The sequence below is a fragment of the Chroicocephalus ridibundus genome, chromosome 8, assembly GCF_963924245.1.
Source record: "Chroicocephalus ridibundus chromosome 8, bChrRid1.1, whole genome shotgun sequence".
NCBI classification, from domain to species: domain Eukaryota; kingdom Metazoa; phylum Chordata; class Aves; order Charadriiformes; family Laridae; genus Chroicocephalus; species Chroicocephalus ridibundus.
In genome coordinates, this window is record NC_086291.1 from 33,827,633 (window position 1) to 33,848,497 (window position 20,865).

The 20,865-nt window shown below is 44.6% G+C and overlaps 1 protein-coding gene across 18 annotated transcripts in view; it reads left to right on the forward strand.

The window, feature by feature from the left end:
• ACBD6 (acyl-CoA binding domain containing 6) overlaps positions 1 to 20,865 on the forward strand; it is a 90,869-nt gene that overhangs the window by 15,005 nt on the left and 54,999 nt on the right. For all 18 annotated transcript variants that reach the window (XR_010072284.1, XR_010072285.1, XM_063344244.1 and 15 more), the window contains exon 4: positions 11,971 to 12,053. Coding sequence is in view for 16 of the 18 variants with exons in the window: in XM_063344244.1 (XP_063200314.1) it covers positions 11,971 to 12,053 (83 nt within the window). In the remaining 2 variants the exon portion in view is untranslated. The remainder of the gene's footprint in view (positions 1 to 11,970; positions 12,054 to 20,865) is intronic.

The window sequence follows — 20,865 nt, forward strand, 5'->3', positions numbered from 1 at the left end:
ACAAAAGCTTGTAGGTGGCCTCACCTTGTTCATACATGTAAGACTACAGGCAGAATGACCCACCTTATTTTATCCAAGTTGGAAAAATGTCAGTTTATTAGCTGCACAAGTTAGGACTTGAGTGTTTTGCTTTTGGAGCATGCTTTCGTAACCAATTTTTCTTAATAGCAAGGGGATGTTCTCTTGTTCCTGTTGTGTAAGACAGTAAAATATCAGTCTGCAAACATGAATTAAATTCCTCTGTACCTTCTCACGAGGAACGCGTGCTGGTGCTTTGAGCACTTGACGTAGGTCCTACTCATAAACCAAGCTGTCCATAGGTTGTTTGCTACTTTTCTGCCCCGTCTTTGCATATGTAACTGTTCATCAGTTTCATTCCACGCGAGGTAGCTCAACGCTGGCACGCCAAGCAGGAGGTAGTGTGTCGCCTACTTGCTTTGTTGTATAGATTGTTATGCTCTGAGCAGCAAATCAAATTCAGCTTCCTATTTATACTTACTGGGTTTAGAAGCAGCACAGGCTCCTGGGCAGTGCGAGCCCTCGCACAGTGCTGCCAAGATAACACTGCCATCCCTTGGCTGTTGTTCAAGTGAGGGAACGGATTAATGAAATGGTATGCGTAACTTCTGTTCGTAACGATGACAATGTAGATGGGAGCTGGCAGTCGTTTGCCATGAACCCGTGGCCTGAGGATGGACTTGTTGGAAGTTGAGGAAGAAACTCTTCCCTGTGAGGGTGATGAGACACTGGCCAGGAGGTGGGGTGCTGTGCTGGTGGGTGCTATCAGCTGTGACGGTCTGGGGTTTTGCCTGTGGAAAAGCTTGATAAATTATAGGGTTTTTTCTCCTCTGCATCTGCATTTTGTTATAGAGCACAAAACATAATGCCGGATCCAGAGTGAGATTTTCAGTGGTTCTGGAATTGTGGTTCTGGCAAGCTGTGCATAAGTGAAAAGTTAAAATGAACAAGTGCCTCATAGTAGAAATATAAACAGCTGGAATATGTGTCAGCCTCCCACCCCCTGGGAGTCTATTGGATTGTTCTCTTTGATTTTACATCTCCGCAGAAATTTATGGTCTTAGCTCCTTTTATTTATGACATCGCAATCCTCATTCAAGCGATTGATTGAAATACAACGGTGCCAAGCTGCAAGCCTGTATTTTAGAAAGGCTTGAAGTTTAGAAAGCAAACCAGCAATGCAAACAGCCACATAGTGAAAGCTGCACTGGAATCTTGTACAGAGGTTGCCCGTGTTTCTATATTCCTGAACTTCTTCAAAGTAAAGCATTATCATGACAAGGATTTATACCTCTTCTCTCTCTCTCCTTTTAAGCTGCCTGGTCTTGCTAAAAGCATTTTGTATGTTAAATATACAGTCTTACTAGCCCTGCAAAGCTAACTTTTGCTTATAACAATGTTAGCCCCTATTTTTCTGGCTCAGATCCAGCAGTGCTGATGTGCTGTGTTGTTATTGTACTGTGGGCAGCTGTTTGAGAACGTAATGGTAGTTGTTTTCTGGAATTGCGAGCAAGAAGTTGGGGGGCTTGTCACTTTTGGCTACCAATGCAGTGATTTTGGTTAAACATTTAAGCAAAGATGAAATATTTTTCCTTTTGAATATGTCAGTGAATTAATTTTCATCATCTTGCACTAATTCAAAAAAATACCTTTTACTATCTGGAATGTATTCAGAAAAAAAGAATAATTAGAGGCGTAGCTCTGCCTTGCTGATGCTGTGTGTGCTGCTGCAGCATAGTGATGCATGTGGCATCCTGGCATCATGATTCCTGGCTTATTGGTGGATTAAGACACTGCATGCTAGCCAGATATACCAGAGGCAACCGGAAAAAAAACCAACCAAACAAATAACTGTCTATATATTAAAAAAAAAATAAAATCAAACTCTTGGCATTCAATGATGACAAGCTATAACAGCATGAGGCGAGTTACTTTCCTGTGTAACTTTCTGTGCAGCAAGGACCTAATTGCTGCTTTTTTTTCCCTCCCTTAATAGATGCCCAGAAGTAACAGGTTTTGCTGTGTGGCTGTAGTGCACAGGTAGCAGTCCCACAGCACCTGGTTGTTCTGTGATCCTGCAGCTGTGGGAGTGGAGGCATGGGACACAGCTGAGCTCTGGGGTCTTGAAACTTCACCTGAGCAAGTGCTCTCCTAGCTGAGAGAGCATCTCAATATCAGAGGAGGGCCACTGGATCATAAGTTGCTGCTGATCCTCTGCTGAAGGCTGCTGCTGTTATGGTTGAGTTGATGGGAAATGGATAGGTGCTGATACTTCCAGGGAGAGCCCAAGGTCTTGGCTTAAATTGAGATGGCGAGGTTGAATTTGTTAAGATGTCAGACTGCAAGCTGAAGTGGCTGAGATGCAACCATGTATTGCCCTCTGCCATTTCTGCCTTGAGGTGGCAAGGAAGGGTTTTAACTGCTGTCTGCTGTTGTTTTCGTGTGTCGCAGACTTCAGCAGCAATGCTTCCTCTCCCCAGCAACAAAAATGTCGATAACAAAAGTATTAAAAAGCCGGGTTTTGTTAAGTGGCTGTGTGAGGCTGGAAGCACAAAGGAGCAGTGTTGTGGCATAAGAAGCAACTCCACCGGCAGTCAAAACTTTCCTGTTAAGTTTACATCTGTACTGGAACTCCACGAGATGAAGCAAGTTGCAAAATGAAGCTTTTGGTGATGCTGGGCAATGTTACAGAGTTGGGATCTGGGAAGGTTGCAGTGTGGGCTGACAGAGGAGAGGTGTTGAACCAAGCAGGATGTTGTCATGGGCTGTAGAGGCAGGAGAGGTAAGCGGGCAGTGAAGATGGAGTTAGGACCATGGGGCAGAAGCAGAAAGTGGAGCAGGCTGAACCTGAGCCTGATGTAAAGGGGTCTGAAATGGGAGGAAAGCCAAAGAGGAAGGTGCAAGGGGAGGTGGAGAGGACCAGGAGGGTAAGAGGTGCTTTCTCTGATCAGTCTTAGCTTCCCACTGGCCAGGCCGCTTTCTAAGCAGCAGGGAGCCTCCCTGACATCCATGGACACCCAATATCTTCCTGGGGTGCCCAGAAACCCACAAGAGCCTGATTTAATAGACCTGAGTCCTGTTGGTGTGAGTAGTAAAGCGAGGTGGTGAGCGAAGGTGGGAGGAGCAGGGTCAGTCTCTTCTGCTCATGGCACGAGGTGGGTGTTCAGGAGGTGGGCTTTGGCTTGCTCCATGGCTCACTGAGGAGCTTGTGGCATCCTCTTGTCGAACTCTTGCTCCCGATTTGGCCAGCGGCCCACCAGGCTGTGCTAGCAGCGCTACCGTTTTAAACGGGGAAGGGTACAACCTCTAATTAAAAATTCCAATTTTTCAATGTAATTGAAGCTGTTGCAGAACTTTCAACTTGCTGTGTCAGAGGCTGTTAAAAAATAATAATAATTCAGGAACTTGGGTAGAAATTACAGGTGTATCTTACTGTGGAGTAGGTAATACCTTGATTTTTAGGTGTGGAGTTGTAGATATTTACTTGATGGTATTCAGACACAGGAAGGGTCCATGTACCTGCTGCTTCATATGGCTATGTAAAGTTAAAAATAGCATGCACTTTTAGTTAGGAGAAAATAGCTGTAATTGGTTTGTGTATAACATAAGCTATTAAGCTGTTTCTTTAGTGAAAATACAGCTTTTTGGGTTAGAAAATCTGAAGTGGTTATGTTTAGTTTGCTCTTTACACAAAGAATCAAGGCAGTATTGAGTGTAATTACTGGAGACTAAGATTTTGTTTGGATGTTAGCTAACACGTTGGCTAATGTCTTGTAAATGCTATTTGTGTCTTAGAGTGGAAAAAGAGTTATCCTTTAAAAGGGCGGGTATTGTATAGTACTCAGATACTTGGGCACTATTGTACCCCATTACTCCTATTGTAAGAAAAAAAGGTACTCCCTAAATGTCTCTAGAGCATCCTATAAGTATTTTGAGCTGAACTAACCAAGACAAAGGCACGTAAAGGCTCCCACACAGCCTCACTGCACAGTGCTAAAGGCTGTTCAGCAGGCAGCTGCCTACAGATCCTACTGCATCCTTCTGGCCGAGCCTGTGAAGGGTTACACCACACCTCCAGAAAGCTGTTCCTGCTGGGATGCTCTGATCCTTCCCTTGCCTGAGTCTGTGGGGACAGGGACCAGTGAAGATCTCTTCATTCTGCCATTCCTCTGTCTGCAGAGCTCATAAATCCATCCTCTGCCTTCACAGCCCGGAGCTGTTGGAGGAAACAAATTTCCATGGTGCTGGTCAAGCAGCCTTGGAGCTGTTCCTTCTGCGAATGGGGAAACTGGCCTGGGATGCTGCTGTGATGCTGTTTGGTCCAGTGTCGCTCCAGCAAGTAGAGGATGAATAGGTCGACAGGCAGGCTGAGGGTGGGGGCTGATGTCCTTTCTTTATTAGTTAGGGTTGCTTTCAGCTTTCAAGCTTCAGAGCACGTGTTTCAGCCCAAGCTATATAGCCTTTCCGTATTTCCATTTTGGCTCGGAATACCCTTCTTGCTCATACAAATGTCTGCGTAAATCTATATAAATGAGTATCTTGTGTTAGATTGACAGAACTCAGCAATTACAGTACAGGCTGTGTTTGTATCTATAGCTTGGTCCCCTCTGCCTGGGCATTTGTGGATTTTCCTATGGGTGATGTGACAGAAGTGATTGATGGCTTCCAGGACTGACCATGCTGTGCTCTGTGTTCCCCTCTGGAAAGCTCCTGATGTCTGCACTTACGCGGCTCACGCTGGAAGGGTGCAAAGAGGCCACTTGCTTCCCCCTTTGGTCTGCGGACGTTGGGAGTCTGCGAGTTACTGCAGCCTCCACAAAAAGGAGATGGGGAAAGGAGAGGCTGCTGTCACTCTCGTGTTTGCCACCTCCATATCTGTTTTTCCATTTAAAAAAAAAAAAAACCAAACCCTCCACAAATCAAAAACTATTGGAAGCCCACTGCATTAGGTTTTTTGATTGAGCATATTTTTTTCATTCCATGCATATGATAAAATGTGTACAGTGAGTCATGAAATCACAGCTATTAGCAAGCATAAAAGTTGCTCAAAATTATGTTAAGCATTTTACGTTTATTTCCCCTCCCCGACTGTCTTTACTAACTGTGATAATGGTGCAGTTATTAATTAACTCGTTATAGGTTAAATGAGTTATCTGCGAAGCCTTGTTTTAGATCACAGTGCTGTTTAACTATGCAGCACAGTCACATTAATTATAATATGTTTGGTTTAATTTTTTTAATATAATATTGAAAATATTTTCCCTGTCTCACATCATGTTTATAAGAGGAAATTCTGCGATGAAATTTGGAAGAACCAGAAAACTTTTTTTGTTTATGTAGCCATTAATGGAATATTAACTAAACTCTCTGCAACATTTAAAACAAACAAACAAAAAAAAAAACCTGACATTATCCTGCGGAGCATACTGTCTTTTTTTTTATAGGACAGTTTGCTCAAATTGTACAGATCCTCAGTGGTCTCTTGAAAACGCTCCAGGTGCTGAGTCATGTGCACGGCTGAGCTGCTGCTGGGAGCCAAGAAGGATTGTTGAGAGAGGAATATTAAAATAGTCTGTTTATGACGGCCATTAATACGGCTGGTGCGGAGGGTGCAGCAGCCTTTCATGAAAGGTGGCTTTGCAGCAGGGTCTAGCAGGGAGGCTGCCCTCAGCCGGCAAGTATTTATATCTTGTTTGGATATAACTGGCCACCGCTAGTCTGTAAAGAGCGGCAAGACGTGCTGAGCTCATACACTTAAGTGGGGAAGGGAGGATTTTATGAATCCTGTTCAATTTAACACAGCACCTAACTTTATAGAGGGTAAAAAAAAAAAAAAATCCTTTAGTAGCATCACCTCAGAAGGGTTAATATTTACCTTCCCTCCCGCTGCAGGTAGCATGAAGTTCAGCCAAGTTGTAAAGTCAGAAACAGGTGGAAAATACCTTTGGAAGAGGACATTGTTTGTCCTCATTTCATGCTTCATTAGCCGCTCTGCCGGAGGACTGTCCCGCATTGTTACGGGGTCAGGAGCCTCCCGCGGTGTTGGGGGAGAGGGGACATCTCCTCCCTGTCCAAGGGCTCTCATCTTTGGACCACCTGCGTTTGGGGTGGAGAGCACCCGCCTCCCCTTGGCTCTCCTGGCACTGGCCTTAACTAGTGAAGGAAAAGACGGCAGCAATTATGGCACACACAATTAACGAGCTTCTAATCTCCAGCCTTGCGTGTAATTGCTGCTGTCAAATACAATTAGTGTCTGACCAAGTTCCCTTCCCAGGGGGATGGCCAGGCCACACGGCACAGAGGGAGAGGAGAGGGGCGAGTGTCTGAAACTTTAGGAGAGTTTATGTTTTCTTGTTACCTCCCTAATAATCCTCGCTTCTCAAATTGTGTCCAGAAATGTTAATCCAGAGCATTAAGAGGACATGGTGGCCAGCAAAGCAGGCCATGAAGTCAGCTGTTGGGTTAACTCTGAAGTGTCGTCTGTCAAATTTGTCACCTGAGACTATACCAGCTTAATTATAATTCCATCATCGTGCTTCAGGGATTTACTGGTACCTTCATGTGAGCCTGACGGGGTTGCGGGATGTCACCTGTCCTGTGTTGGCAGCTGAGAATGGAGCTGCTGACCACCCCCCAGGTGTAGTTCAAAGGGTTGGGATGTGGGCCAAGGTTTCTCCTGCCAAGCAGACCTCTGAATGTCCAGCACTTGCAGCTCCTCCAGGCTTGGTGGCTCAGGACCCTCGGTTGCACCCCAAAGCCCTGCAAGGCCGAGGCAGACTTAGGTTGCTGCTTTGGTGGCTGCTGAAGGCTGCCACGTTCCTGTCGAGCCGGGCGTTTCACTGCTGTGTAGGCACCTTTCTACAAACTGGTACGAAGCAAGGTAACGTGTGTCCTTGGCCCCAGCACTGGGTTCTGCCCAGGGCCGTGCAGGGAAGCCCGGGAGCATGCCATGCAGACATCTACGACTGCAGGAACGGGTAAGCTGTAGGAAGGTGAATGATGCAGAACAAATGCAGGCTGGAATCTGCACTATGTATTTGCTGCTGCAGAAACACGTGAGAAGTTTTATTTGTACTAATTTTGTTGGGAGTATTTCTTGTCTCCATCCCATAAAGGCAGCTACTGCTGATGCTCTGACTCAAGTTGCATCAGGCTCAGAGGAAGAGACAATACAATACATAGCCTCTGAACATAACCTGAGATAACTTCTTCCATGCACTGTGGTGGCTCGGGTGTGAGATCCTGATGTGTAGCTCTAACTTGAAGTTTCCTCGCTTTTCCATTTCCACAATGATGAAAAACTTCGTCTTGACTGTTTTAAGGCATTATCCAATGTAACTTTGAGATAAGTATTTTGATGAGATGAACCTTTTTGCTAATGGCTTTCTCTTTTTCTTAAATACATATTTATGTGAAGCTACTTAAAGGTTTTGGGTGCGGACAAAAGCCAGAGTGAGATGTGAGGGAATTGGGGGATGATAAATGTGCTGCGCGACGCAGCCACGTGCCTTGCCAAACAGCTATTACTGCTGGGCGTGCTGGACGTCTAGACACGCAAAACTAGCCAGGCAGAGTTCTCATTTCGCTCTGGATAAAACTGGGATACCCTAAATTTAACCCATACCTAGGATCTAGCTCTTTTGATAACTCCCAAGTTACAGTATTTTATTTTTTTAATTTTTTTTAAAGCTTTACTGAAACATGTGCTATTCCTGCTGTTTTGTAGTATCGTTGTAGGACTTATCGGTATCTTTCCTTCTGTCAGATTCGAGTCCCTTGCCCTACATATAAAATAGCTGTGTACCATTCAGTCCCAGCTAATTACCACTGGTAAGTTCACTTGCATCTCTGTAACAAGTTCTGGCATGTGAGTTTGAAGTGAGTCATCGGAAGGGCCCTTGGAAGTGCCACCCTGTCGAATCTGTTGTAGTCTGTTTTGTGTAGATTGGAATAAAGCTTGGGCTCAGAGACAAAAAAAATAATAAATCCCTGTCCTGTCTTCAGGGATATAGCAAGAGGCTGGCCCACCAAACCAACCCCTGGCAGGAAACTGCTGCTCTTCCTCTTACACAATAATTTTCATCCTGCTCTCCTAAAATGCAAGAAGAGAAATGGATCATGCTGTGATCATGGGAGACTTTTAATAGAAGGTGAACTCAAAACCCTCAGCAAAGAAAATGTTTGCCTCTAATTGTTTTCCGTTTCCATAATACTTAGTATGATAAAACTATCTTCTCTTTCTCCTTTATTTTTCAATCATGATTAGACTTTAATGTAGTTAAAGCTTATAAGTGAGTTTGAGCTACTGTCTTGTTGAAGAGAAGATGGAGCTGAAATTGTCAGTGAGGCATTGGACAGGCTTTTTTAACGTGTCTGTCATTATATGTTAACCTCTGAACTGGGACACAACTTCTGTTTTATGGCTGACAACAATTTAAAGGTATACATCTTGACATGGTGGATAAAGGAAGAAGGGGGAGTGGAGGGAAAAAAAATGAATTAATGATGTTAGCAAATATTAGTCCCTGTATTTCCATTTTGTTCAGAAAGTGGTTGTCAGGCTCTGAGGCCATCTGGAGCGGCATTGTCAGTGACAGCCAGTCGAGATGCGATTGTACCTTGAATCGAGCCAGTCTTTTATTGACAAATACAGTGCACTGAGGCAGGGATGAGGATGCTCTGCTGTCTGTTCCAGGAGGAGTGTGGCTTTTCTCCTGGCATTCCTGGTGACATTTGAGAAGGATAGTTCTGGGCTTAGTTGAGTTCCCTGCGCCAGTCTGTGAGCGCATTGGGAGTCAGGGGAGTTGAAAATGTCTCTTAATGAGTACGTATGCTGCATACTGAAGCCCATATTTGCCTGTGATTTATGCTAGCTTTGGTCAACCAGATCCACCTACCAAAGTTAACTGTCAAGAGCAATAGTGACTGTGATATCAGCCTTAATTGTACACGAGCAACAAAGAATCAATGGGCAAGAGTTAGGGGAAGACATGAGAAATTCCAGTGCCTCTTAAGGCATCTCTTATGCTTCTTTATCATCTCTTACACATCACTCCCTGTGCTTTGGCACTACAATACAATCCTCTAAGGTTTCTTCCTGTGCTGTCACAAATGCCCCTTTATTCCCACAGTTTTTAACTGGTGGCTTGAGGGCAGCCCCCTCACGCTCATGGAGCCCACAGTAATTTTGCCTTCTCCACCGCATCTCCCTTACATGGTCCTGACTGGATATAATATTGCTGTCATCTCTCTCGAATTCAGGCTGCAAATTAAGGAAGCCTGAGATCATGTTATTTCTTACCTGTCCTTAGTTACGTGTGTATCTGCAGTGCTCTTGGACAGCACTGCCTGCAGTGAAAGAAATTGAACTGGCTTAATTGAGAGCCACATAGTTAATTATTACTGCCTTTTTTTTTTTTAAGGAGGAGAGAGATTTTGCAGTGTCAGTTTTTAATTTCACTGTGGTTTGCAAGCTAATGTGATTGTAAACTCACTGGTCATCATCTGGGTATACGTAGCATTTCCTTTGTCTTTCCAGCCCTAAAAGCCTCTTTCTGCTGTAGAAATGTCAAGAGATTTGAGAAGGAAAGTGCATCCGCGTGTTACTCAACTCACCAGCTAGTGTAAGCGACAAATAAAAATGCTGGTTCCTGTTAGTGCAATAGCTGTGACGTGGTTTGGAAGGAGCCGCTGCTTTGTCCCACCTCTTTCATTACCCGGTTTGGTACGTTGCGCTCAGATATTGCGTGCGAGTCCCTGGCAGGCTGGGTAGTACGGATATTGGAAACGGGCAGATGAGCTCATGGTATAGGCAAGTTGTCAAGGGCGGCTGGAAAGAAACCAGTTTGTATCTGCGTTGAGGCAGAGTTAATGTTTTTGGGAAGAAACGTTCCTCATAGCCTGGACAGATTCCCCTTGGGAAGTCTGATGGTGATGGCTGGTAGAGCCATGACTCTGTCTTCCATGGCTTTGCAGAGTAGAGGTGCACACTAAATCCCGAGAGCATAGCCGAAACTCTTCCGGTACATTTTTCATAAACTTGTTCTACATATTGAGGACTGTGATGAAATAAGCTTGGTTCAACGTTCATAAATGGAATATTGAGTTACCTATTTCTGTGTGAAAGAGGTGAGATAAAAGCTACGTGGACAAAGTAACCTGTATATGGATTAAAAGCCAGAAAAGGTTTTGCCTGAGCATTTTTGGGAAGGCCTTTATCGCTAAGTTTCCCGATGATCTTGTGCACTCAATCAACATGATTAATCTTTGGTAGAAATGCATTGGTTGTGCAAAGAAGGTGAACTTAATCCAAGAAACCTTTTTTACAATTTCTGCCTCTAGAAAAACGAAATGTATTTTCTCAAGTGTTGTTTCTGACTTTGAAAAAAAGCAACAACCAAAAACTGTAGTGGGAAGAGATGAAAGAATATAGATTAAAAAATTTTTATAGCTTCAAATACTGGTCGAATGACCACTGTCCCTCAATATCAGAGAAGATAAACTAGTGGTGAATATAGCTTCATTTTATAGAAATAACTCTTGCATGTTCTAGCAGGTGATCTGAAATTAATTTTCTTTATAAGCAGTGTGGAAATAATTGATGGACAGTAAGGTTCTCTGCTAAATAATTTTTTAAGAGGGGCATTGCACTGTAAAGAGTCTGAAGGCCTTTCCCTTCAGGAAAGGAGAACTTCATGTCAGCTTTTACTCTAAATTAGAGAAAGCCTGCTTGCCGTAGAATAGTTTTCAAAGCCAATTTCCTTTCCATTTTTTCTTATAAGAAAATACGTCTGATACCTGCAAACCCAAATATTACAGCTTTGGGCTGGTATGGGAGAGCTGAAAGGTGGAACAGGTCGGCTCAAACTGGGCAGAATGTAAAAGTAAATGTACCATGGGGAAATAATAAATGGATTTAAAACAAAAGCAACCTAGGGAGCAGGAAGAAAAACAAATCTAAGCAGGTTTTATTAAAAAAAAAAATCAACATATTTCTAGGTAGAATTCTGATGAGGCAGCAACGCTTTTTGGTATCATCAGCAATGTATTGCAGCTACCAAGAGACTGCTAGAGGTTGGGATGGCTTTCCCCATGCTTCTGATTTTATTCACCCTGGGTGCGATAATCTCTTGTCACCAAAAGCCGCAGAACTGTCCACTGACAACGGCACGTTGCAATTAATGGGCTGGCTTTACGAGGAATGACTGCTGCGAAATGTAAACCAGTTTTGACTGCTTACCTGAAGGCTGAGATACCAGATGCCCTGGAAGAGTTAGGGTTTCTGGTGCCCTGTACCCCCTAATAGGGTCAGGCTTTCAGGCAGCAGGCACTTACCCTTTGCTGAAAGTCTGGTGTCTGTGTAAAGTCAGGCAGTTGAAGATCCCAAACTGCAGAATGCTTTTTTTGAAAAGGTAGGCCTGAGGCTCCGTATCGATCAATCATTATTCTAATTGTTCATTTCTATTATGGTGGGAAACACGCAGAATCCTAGAGTTCCTGGGAGTAAATCATTTGGAAAAGCTGCCCATTATAAAATTTAATTTTAAATCTATATTAAATAGATTTATAAAGGCAAGCTTTGCAATCTAGTAACATAACATTATGCTACCTCACAGAGGCTCTGCTTTTGGGTCCTAAGGGGCCACGGCTGGGAGCGCTGCGGAGGCAGCGCTTTGGCTCGTTGTGAGCGGGATGGTGAGGACACCAAGCCTACCCCTCGGGTGACCCTCCTGGGCCACCTTCAGAGGAGCATTGATCCGGTTTGCTAAGAGATCCATCCAGCTGTTCTGGCTGGAGTAGGGTCATGGGGTACCATCTGCCATGGAGATAAGGCTTCCGGAGGGCTGATCCCATCTCTTGGGCAGGGGAAGGGGTGGGAGATGGCAGAGGGGTGGCACAGGCTGGGACAGGATGGGAGCCAGGATGCTGGACCAATCTTTCTTTTTCTTTCAGACGGCAGAGAAGAGGGGAAAGGAAAGCAAAACAGCATTTGGAGGCCCTGTTGTCAGCTCATTATATCAAGAAGAAACAATCAGGTGATTATCTGCACTGGACTTCAGTTAAAACAGTATTTTTCTAATGTCATTTTGTTAAGCCTTTTTTCTTTTTTTTTTAATATTGCACAAGTGTGGTGGCAACTACAACAGGATAATAAATGACAGGAAAGAACTTTTCAGGTCCATAATCATTTAAATCAATAACTGCCTGTATCACTGCCAGGTAGTAACCTTTCCCTAGCGCAAGATGTGGGGGAAGGGCAAGGCTTCCCATTTTTCAGTTATACGGCTAAAAAAAGGTAATATTGGATGTTTTTAATGGAAAGCTATTCAGACACTACTTTTCTCAAATAGTTATTTCTTTACCAATACATTCATTAAGGATTGTTCGGTGAAGGTTTTAATGTTGGACAATGTTTGCCTTCAGGGAGAGTTTGTACCTTATATCAGATTTAATTTTTTCTAGCTTCTGCAGCTCGCATAGCAGAAACGCATTTACTGAACTAGAATGGCTGCTATTTAAAACCTGTCAAGGTGCAAGTAGTAAGTGACATTAGCTACTGAATAAGGACAGCTGGGTTTTCTTGTTTGGTTGGTTTTTACTGTTCCAGACTACTAATCATGGGTATAATATTAACTCCAATACCTAAACGATTGTCTGGAGGATCTTTCAGAATACACATCACATTTTTAGTGAAGATGAACAGTCAGGGAAGACTGAATTTTTGAGCGGTGTTTGCTGTTGTGTTGCGGTCACCCATTTATGTGTATGTGATCCCATTTATTTTATTGAATGTCTTGCGTCATTTTAGTCCCAGGAAATTAATAGATAAACGCTGATTTCTCTAGACACAGCCTCCCAGGCTTGCTGGGAACTTTCCTGAAGTGTTAGAACTCTTAACACAGCATTTCTTTGACTTGTTGTCACAACCTAATGAAAAATAAATCTCGAGCAGGTGGCTCCAAACCCTTTGCAAGGAGCTTGGGTACGAATTGGTATGGCTGCATTCTGAGTGAGCAAATACGGCGGCAGCTTTGTGCTCGGCAGTATTGCAGGCGCTTCCCTCAGTGTTGCAATCGGATTTATAGCGAGATGGAACAATTGGCCAGGAGTAGCCTTCTCCACCTCGCACGGGGAGCCAACATCTTTAACTGTTGCCTGGACCTTGACCAGAGGTGGTCAGGTATGACCTTGGTTTAACACACTGTTTGAGGAATAGCGCTTCTGCTAGCCACAAGCTGCTTTTCTTCCCTGCTCTGTCCAAGTTGGTCTCAGCCAACATCCTTCATGTTCTAGCTGTTCTTTTAGGAGTGGAACATCTCAGTACTGCCCAGTGTTGGGTGCTCAGTGTGAGCTATGCTTAGTCCTACAGTGCTTTGGGAGGCTTGGCTATCCAAAGTACTGCCTGTGCCCCTCCTTTTGTATGAAATACAGCACAATATACAGGAAAACAGAGTTTGCCCTGGTTGGCTTCACTAGTCTAAATCTTCTTGTCATATTTTTGGTTTTTATTTCTATAAGAACATGACTTGTGCAGGACTTGAAGCTCCCAATACAGCTCCAAATGCATTTTTTTTTTTCCCCAAACATACCATGAGGAACATACAGCACGTATGTTTAGTATAGCATAGCTATACTGACTGTGGGCAGATGTAGTCTCTGACTCAGCTGGAATAGGATGATTCTGCTGAAAGGGAGTTAAATATGAGGAGAGGCTCAAGCCATATGAGGAGAGGCTGAGGGAGCTGGGCATGTTTAGCTTGGAGAAGAGGAGGCTGAGGGGAGACCTCATTGTCCTCTACAACTACCTGAAAGGAGGTTGGAGAGAGGTGGGTGTTGGCCTCTTCTCCCAGGTGAATAATGGCAGGACCAGAGGAAATGGTCTGAAGCTGGGGCAGGGGAGGTTTAGATTAGATATTAGGAAGAATTACTTTACTGAAGGAGTGGTCAGGCACTGGAACAGCCTGCCCAGGGAGGTGGTTGAGTCACCATCCCTAGAGGTATTTAAGAAACGTCTTCAGGGCATGCTTTGAAGGGCAGAGACTGTAGGTTGTTGTTGGTTTTTTGTTTGGTTTTTTGGGGTGTTTTTTTATGTGCATGTGTGTATGGTTGGATTCGATGATCTCAGAGGCCCTTTCCATCCATGAAGATTCTATGATTCTATGAAATGAAGTCTCCAGACTGTGCTGCCAGAATGGAAACTCATGTGGTCCATTAGTACTGCTTTCCTCACAGGCATCAGTGTTTTCAGTTGCAAGGTAGAAAGTGAGCAAGTGTCGTCACAACCTTGCCTACGTGCAAATTGTACAGCTTCCAATTTCTCGGTTGCCCAGGTATTAAGGCTTTTTTCTACTGTTCATTCTCTTACTACAACAGGGAATAAATGTGTGCAAGTATAGGCACATCTCTAACAGTGATAATTACAATAGTAAAAGCGTAGTCCTAAACAGCAAAATTGCACTGGTACAAAATCTGCAAGCAGGTGAGCCAAAGAAGGATGGCCCTAGATGTTGAATTTGCATCCAAGTTTATTTAAAGTGTGGAGTGAATTGGTTTGATAGTAATACCACTCACCTGAGAAGGGTGGCTTTTCTGCAGCTGTGACTGATACAAGACTGTAAGATTAGCACTCAGTAATACTTAAGTGCATTTGTGAATAGAATGTAGTCTTAAAAAAAAATATGGCATTTTCTGTAGAGGAAGAAAATGAAAATGTTTAAGGGGAAAGAAAACTTAATAGCTTGAGCCAGCATAAAACACATTGATAGTTACTGGTAAGTCCCATGCTGAAAGTTCAGTGTGTATGTGTATACTGCTTTGAAACCTAAGAGCTGAGAAAAGAAACTTTGGTGCAGGCTGTTTGTTGGCTCAGTTGTCTACGGTGGGCCTTACTGAAGCTTTACCACAAGGTTGCAAAAACTGGAACGTAAATCAAACCACTTTAGTCCCTGTTTCCCAGGGCTGTTGATATGATCCTGTAATTACAAAGTATTTATCCTATTGAGGAAGCCCGGAATAAGCAACAAAAATAAATATCTTATTTTGTATACTAAATCTAAAACTTGAGGTTCTCATCAGCCCTGGGTTCTGACAGACCGCTGAAAGCAATTTCTTAGCAGGCATTGCTCTGCCAAACACAGCCTACCATATGCCCGTTTAGGATTCCGCTGATGCAAAGGCAGGAAAAGGCTGTCTAATTTATCTGGAGCCCGGCATCTTCCCAACCTCGCCTTGCACCAGGAGACGGACAAGAATGCAAGTGCAGAGTTTTGAAGGTTCACCTAAGCAGGTTCGCTTATTTTCTTCTTACCAGAAGCTTTTGAACAGTTTGTCAAATAATTAACCTCCTCCAAGCTACTGCTATGTAACAAGAAGATGAGAGATCTTGTTTTAAATATTGTGAACCACTAGTTTACCATCAATGGTAAATTATCAAGCGAAGCAGCAATGTCATTGCTTTCAAACTGAGTGTTTAAAATTAGGCATAAATAATGCTTATATTCCTTTTATGGAATGAAATGCTTGGGTTTTAGGGTGCAAATCTGTAAATGTTGGACAAAGTGGAGTAACCATACCCTACCCTAAGGTCGGGTGGATCAGAAGGAGGAGGAACTGGGATGGTGCCAGGGCTGATTTTGCCATATCGCTAATTATCTCAAATGTTTCTGCTTTGAGAACAAGATAGAAAAATGGTCATTCTGGCTCACAGAAGTATGTTGCACTGATTCCAAATAAATTCAAGAGCATCCATAGAAACAGGTTATACCGATCTAATTAAATCAATTTAGAAAGAGATTCGGTTAAATCAGTGCAATTTGTGTGTTCATAGATCAATCCTCAAATCAGGATAAGGTCTCTTGAGCTAATGAGGCATAGCAGTTATTTACTTTGGGGTGCTGGGCACTGGTCATCAATTAAGAGTCATTAATAAACCCTGGCAATAAAGAGCGCAAGTACCCCCAGTGACTAATGGGGAGCAGTTGCAGAATGTATTAGCATAGTGCTCTGCCTCTGTGTTTCTCTGCAAATCACTTCTCTCACTTTGGGCATTACATAAAAATAATGCGTGCTGGTGACTGATGATGGGACTTGGAGGTTCCTCTGGAAGGAGGATTTAGAAATTACCTGTGATTTCCGGCTGGGTATAGCAGTGGGCTTTTTACTGCTGCATAAAGCTTTATGCCTGTTTTCTGATCTTATTACCAGAACAAAAGCAGTAGTAGTTGTGCTTTTTCATGATCAAATAGCTATAATTACAGTTTCACAAACCTGGGAAATGAGCGGTGAGATGAGGTTGACTGATGTGTCACCCATATAAATCTAATCTAAGACACAAACTGAGGGAGATGCCAAAAATACTGTAGCATTGGAAATTCAACTTTCAAGCAGGGATGAGGGGGTAGGCAGTTTACAAGTGTTTCCAGGGAACGAAAGCATTGACTTGGCAGATGGAGAATGCAAAATAATGTTGCCAAACGTCTGTGTCCCATTCCCCTTCCACTGGAGGAGCCCTCCTGCATTCTGCCGTGGGCTACTTCCATGTGGCCTCGGTGTGCCAGGTCGGCACAGAGGCCTCCCTGAGCTAAGCTTTACGCATTGCCGAGGGATGCTGGAGAAGCCCTTCTCTGGTAGAAACTTCCATTCTTTCCCATAATGCTTGGGAGTGACCCTGGCCGCGAGTGGGGCTTCATTTAGGATCAGGGTGCAGAGCGGGCACCCCTCGTTATTTGGGAGCCTGCTTGATGCCATGTAATCTATCAGAATTTTATTAATCCCACTAACGCAGCCGCCATCTGGCCCCGCTGCCGGGCCGGCTCGCACGAGCCCCCGTGATGGATGGCCTCAGGAATTGATTAGTTGTTGTGTGAGACAAATGAACTGTTTTGGCAGAAAATACCAGAGGTCGCTGCGTGTGGTCAGGCACAAAGGCTGCTGAATTTTAAAGAGCTGTTTCCAGCATCCATTGCAAGGATGCCGCTTTGGAGCGGCGACAGCTTTTGAGACGAGCCCAGCGCTCCGGAGCACGACTGGGATTTTGTTCTCTCCCTTCGTCCTCACTGTCGGCAGCGCAAAGCTGCGGAGGTGTGGGAGGCAGGCATCCTTGCCATGTTGGGAATTACGGGCTCGGGCTGGTATTGTGCATGCGTTTGGGTGGTTGTGCCGCAGATGTCTGTCGCTTGCACAAATGCCGGGCTGTGCAATCCCTGCGGAAGAGCTTTCCCGGTTGTGCGGAGCCCACGCAGCCCCTGGCGTGCTCAGCCGTGGCGCGTCTCAAACAAAACACCTGCGGGTCCAGGCAGCTGGGCTTGGGGTTGGTATTTTTTTCAGGTCAGTGTTATTTAGAAATGGATGCTCTTCTGGTGATCTTTAGCAGTCAAGTCCCTGACTTCAAGATGATTGCCAAGTTTATTGCTTTCCCACCCCCTTTTTATTGTCCCCGGAGCGGTGACCCTTGGGGCTTCGCTTTGTTGTGCAAAGGGGCAGCTGGGCTCGGCCTGCCTTCCCTTTGGGAGAGCTCATCCTTCGGTGGCGGCTCCTGTTTGGGGTTTGCACGGCCGCCTCCCCTCTGGTGCTGCCACTAATCTGCCAAAGTGCGTGGCGCAGCGCAGCAACGGGTGGGGAATTGGATGACACGTGTCTCGCTATGTCCCGGCTGCTCTCAGAGGACGGCACGCGAGTGTGCCAGCAAGTGGGCAACACTTCCCCCGGGACAGCCTGCCGGCTCAAAATAAACTTGAGTTATGGATTTATTCAGCTTGTAAAACCTCAGCTGGCATAAATAATTGAGAAAGCAAAGGTTTGTCTGTGGTGCATACCTCAGGGACCCGCTCCTGCCTCCCTCCCTCCCACCACCCTTTCTTATGAAAATGATCCCAGTTGCACTGATAGATAATAACAACACCAAGCAATTAAAAGCTATGGGTGGCTGGAGAGAGGAGAAAAGGTTCAGTTAATGAGCTTTTCCTCTTCCTGTGCCCAGGAGAGCCTCAGAAGTGACGAGGCGATTAAAGCGAAGAGATAATTATAGATTATGTGAAAATGGGTCCCTTGGGGGCCGAGGGCCTTGACATAAACAGTAAGTGTTGCGAGTGTCTCTCAGCTCCCTGTGCGCTGCCTGCTCCGCTCTGCCGCGCTCCCGCTCTCCCGGCTGCAGTGTGCCAAGCTGGACAGGCAAAGCCACCTGTTAGTGGCAACCGGGGCCGCTCCGCTGGGACATGGCTTGGACCAGCCCTGGGAAAAAGGGGAGAGGACGCCCAAACTAGCACCTGATCGCAGCCCCCTGCCCAGAGCTTTGTGCTGGAGGTAACCTGCGAGGGGGGAGGAAGGGGACGCGGCAAACCTGGAGGATGCTCTCCGCGCACAAGCGGAATATCTGAATTTCAGTGTCTCTTCTGTGCCCTTTTTCATGGCAGTCTCGGTGGCTGTTTAGGAAGTAAATAGGTTCATAGCACTCCAGGTAAGAAGTGAAGGCTGATTAACCAGTGGCAGATCTTTCCCATGAGCTGTTTAATAACGGTAGGCTCAAAACGTCTGTTTTGGACAGCTTATGAAGCCTTCCAGGCCTGGGAAGAGATGGCTTGGTTTAAGTCATTCCACATCCTTTTATTCAAGGGTGGTAAAGCTGCCCATGTGTTACCTGCAGGCAACAGAGAGGCTTCAGCTCGACATTAAATCAGAGTTAGCATCTCTTACTGGGGATGGGGGAGAGCAGAAGAAATTAGCTTTGGGAGTTGAACATGTGTCAGCAAGGGAGAAGAGAAACCCTTCTGGCCATCCTCAAGAAATAATTATAAACATATTCGCTGCTTTTACTGACAGTCAAGTGGTCACTGATTTGAAGACTCTTTTTTTTTTTTTAGCTCAACAAAAAGTGCTGTTGCTTGTATATCAGACAATGTGACATGGAAACAAAATTGCGTCTCAGTCTTCCTTTTAGCTACAAGTTTTAAATAGTTGTGCACATCTCCATTAGGTTGAGTTTTATGGTCTTTCCCATCTGAAGATGTCTCGAATGCTGTATTTCTACTTAAATGAAGATTTATTTTTTTTTTTCTGAAAACACTGATACAAATGCCATGGGATCATTCGTCTCCGTCCCCCACCCAGCCACCCCCAACATTATCTGAGCAATGTCTTTGCAGTGTCACTTTTGTATTTCTGATGTCTCTCTGTCTGTGTGGTTTTCAGACTGTTTCTACCAGTTTCTAGCCCTTGCTGCTGACTCCTACCAGTTTTATGGGGAATGCGAATTCCTGCTGGGAACTGGTCTGATAAAAACACGGCATCCTTTTTGTTTTCCTGTAGCTACTACGGTGGAGGGATTATTCAGCATGTACGCGTGCACACATGTGCAATAAAGGGGGGGAAAAACCCCAACCCTGAGCTGCAAGGTTCTCAAGCTATGTTCCTTACTTGCCCTGTGTGGTTTTGAATGCAAAGTCAGCAAATAACAGTAACTTATCTTTATTCCATTTACCATTCAAGCCGAGCTTTTTCCTCAGTGTTGGTCCCTCCAAAAATCTTTAAAATGGTTTTAACTCCTCTGAGCTCTTTTCTCCATTTCCCTTCCTGGTTTTGGCATGTGACTAGATCAAATTGTTTTAATTAATGCAGACATTTAAATGTGATTATTTGGTTTGCAGACAAGATGTCTTTCTTAGGACTATATGGACTTCTCTCAAATCTATTCAGGAAAGGGCTCATTTCTCTTTGGCAATATCTATAGAGAAGTTGTAGATAATATATGCTAATGTTCATTCTAAAGGAGGCATCAGGAACAGAGGAATGGTTTAAAGCTTGACCGATAAATGCAAGCAGAAAGACAAAATTTCCCAAAACCATATCTTCATGTGGGGAAATTGCTATTCTGGATAAATTCCATTGTGGAGACCTCTGAAAGAAAAGTGGTTTTTTGGAAGGGGGGGTATATAGAGCATTTGCAGAGGTGGTTATTCCAGAAAAGCTAAATCATATCCAAATAGCTGTGTCATGTCATTTCCACCTTACAGACTATAATATCCTTGGGAAAAGACTGTAGGAGTCTTGTCTGGAGGCTGTGGTAGGAAGATTGCCTGGTTTTGCTGTGTCAGTATTAATGTTCCCTCTCTCTGCTGGTGCAGACCCCGCAGCACGCTCCCCATGGAGCACGGTCGCTTTACCGCTGCCACGTACCTTCTGCTCTGCTGGTACCTCTGGCTTGCGTTTGTGACATGGAAGATCATCCAGGAGTAACTGAGGATGGTTGTGGACTTTTCTAGCAAGGAGAGACTGGGCTCTGCTTTGGTGTTACGGAAGAAAGAGTAATCTCTAATAAACAAAGTGTAATGGGGGAAAAAGCTGCTGGAACCAAGTTACTATACAGTGTTGTCTGAAAAGCAGCTTCACCCAAAGGGCTGCTTTCAGCAGCTACGGGTGTGTTTGAGAGGTTGGACTAACAAGGTAGGACTAGAGGGACTTCCCAGCACATCAAGTCAGCCCTTGTTAGTGGGGGCAGGCATGTCTCATAACCTCCATCATGAATCTGTCAAGTTCCATCTCGAGCAATATAAGCTTTTGCCTTTTCTAATCCCGCCATGGGATTCTTTTGTTTCCCCCCCCAGATTTCAAAGTAATTGCATCTAAAGCATGCAGTGATCTATTTCCCAGGAGCATGTGTAGTGTACAGACAAGACGTCCAGCAAATGAGTTCATGAGAGGCTGGTTAAGAACCTGGAAGACTTCTGTAATGTCCCTAGGCCTATACATGGACCGTGAAATCTTGTGCAGCATCTGGCTCTGCCAGAAAGGTGCAAGTTGGCTATCAGGAAGGACTCTTTGTATATAAAGAACAGGGGTGGTGTGCAGGAGAAC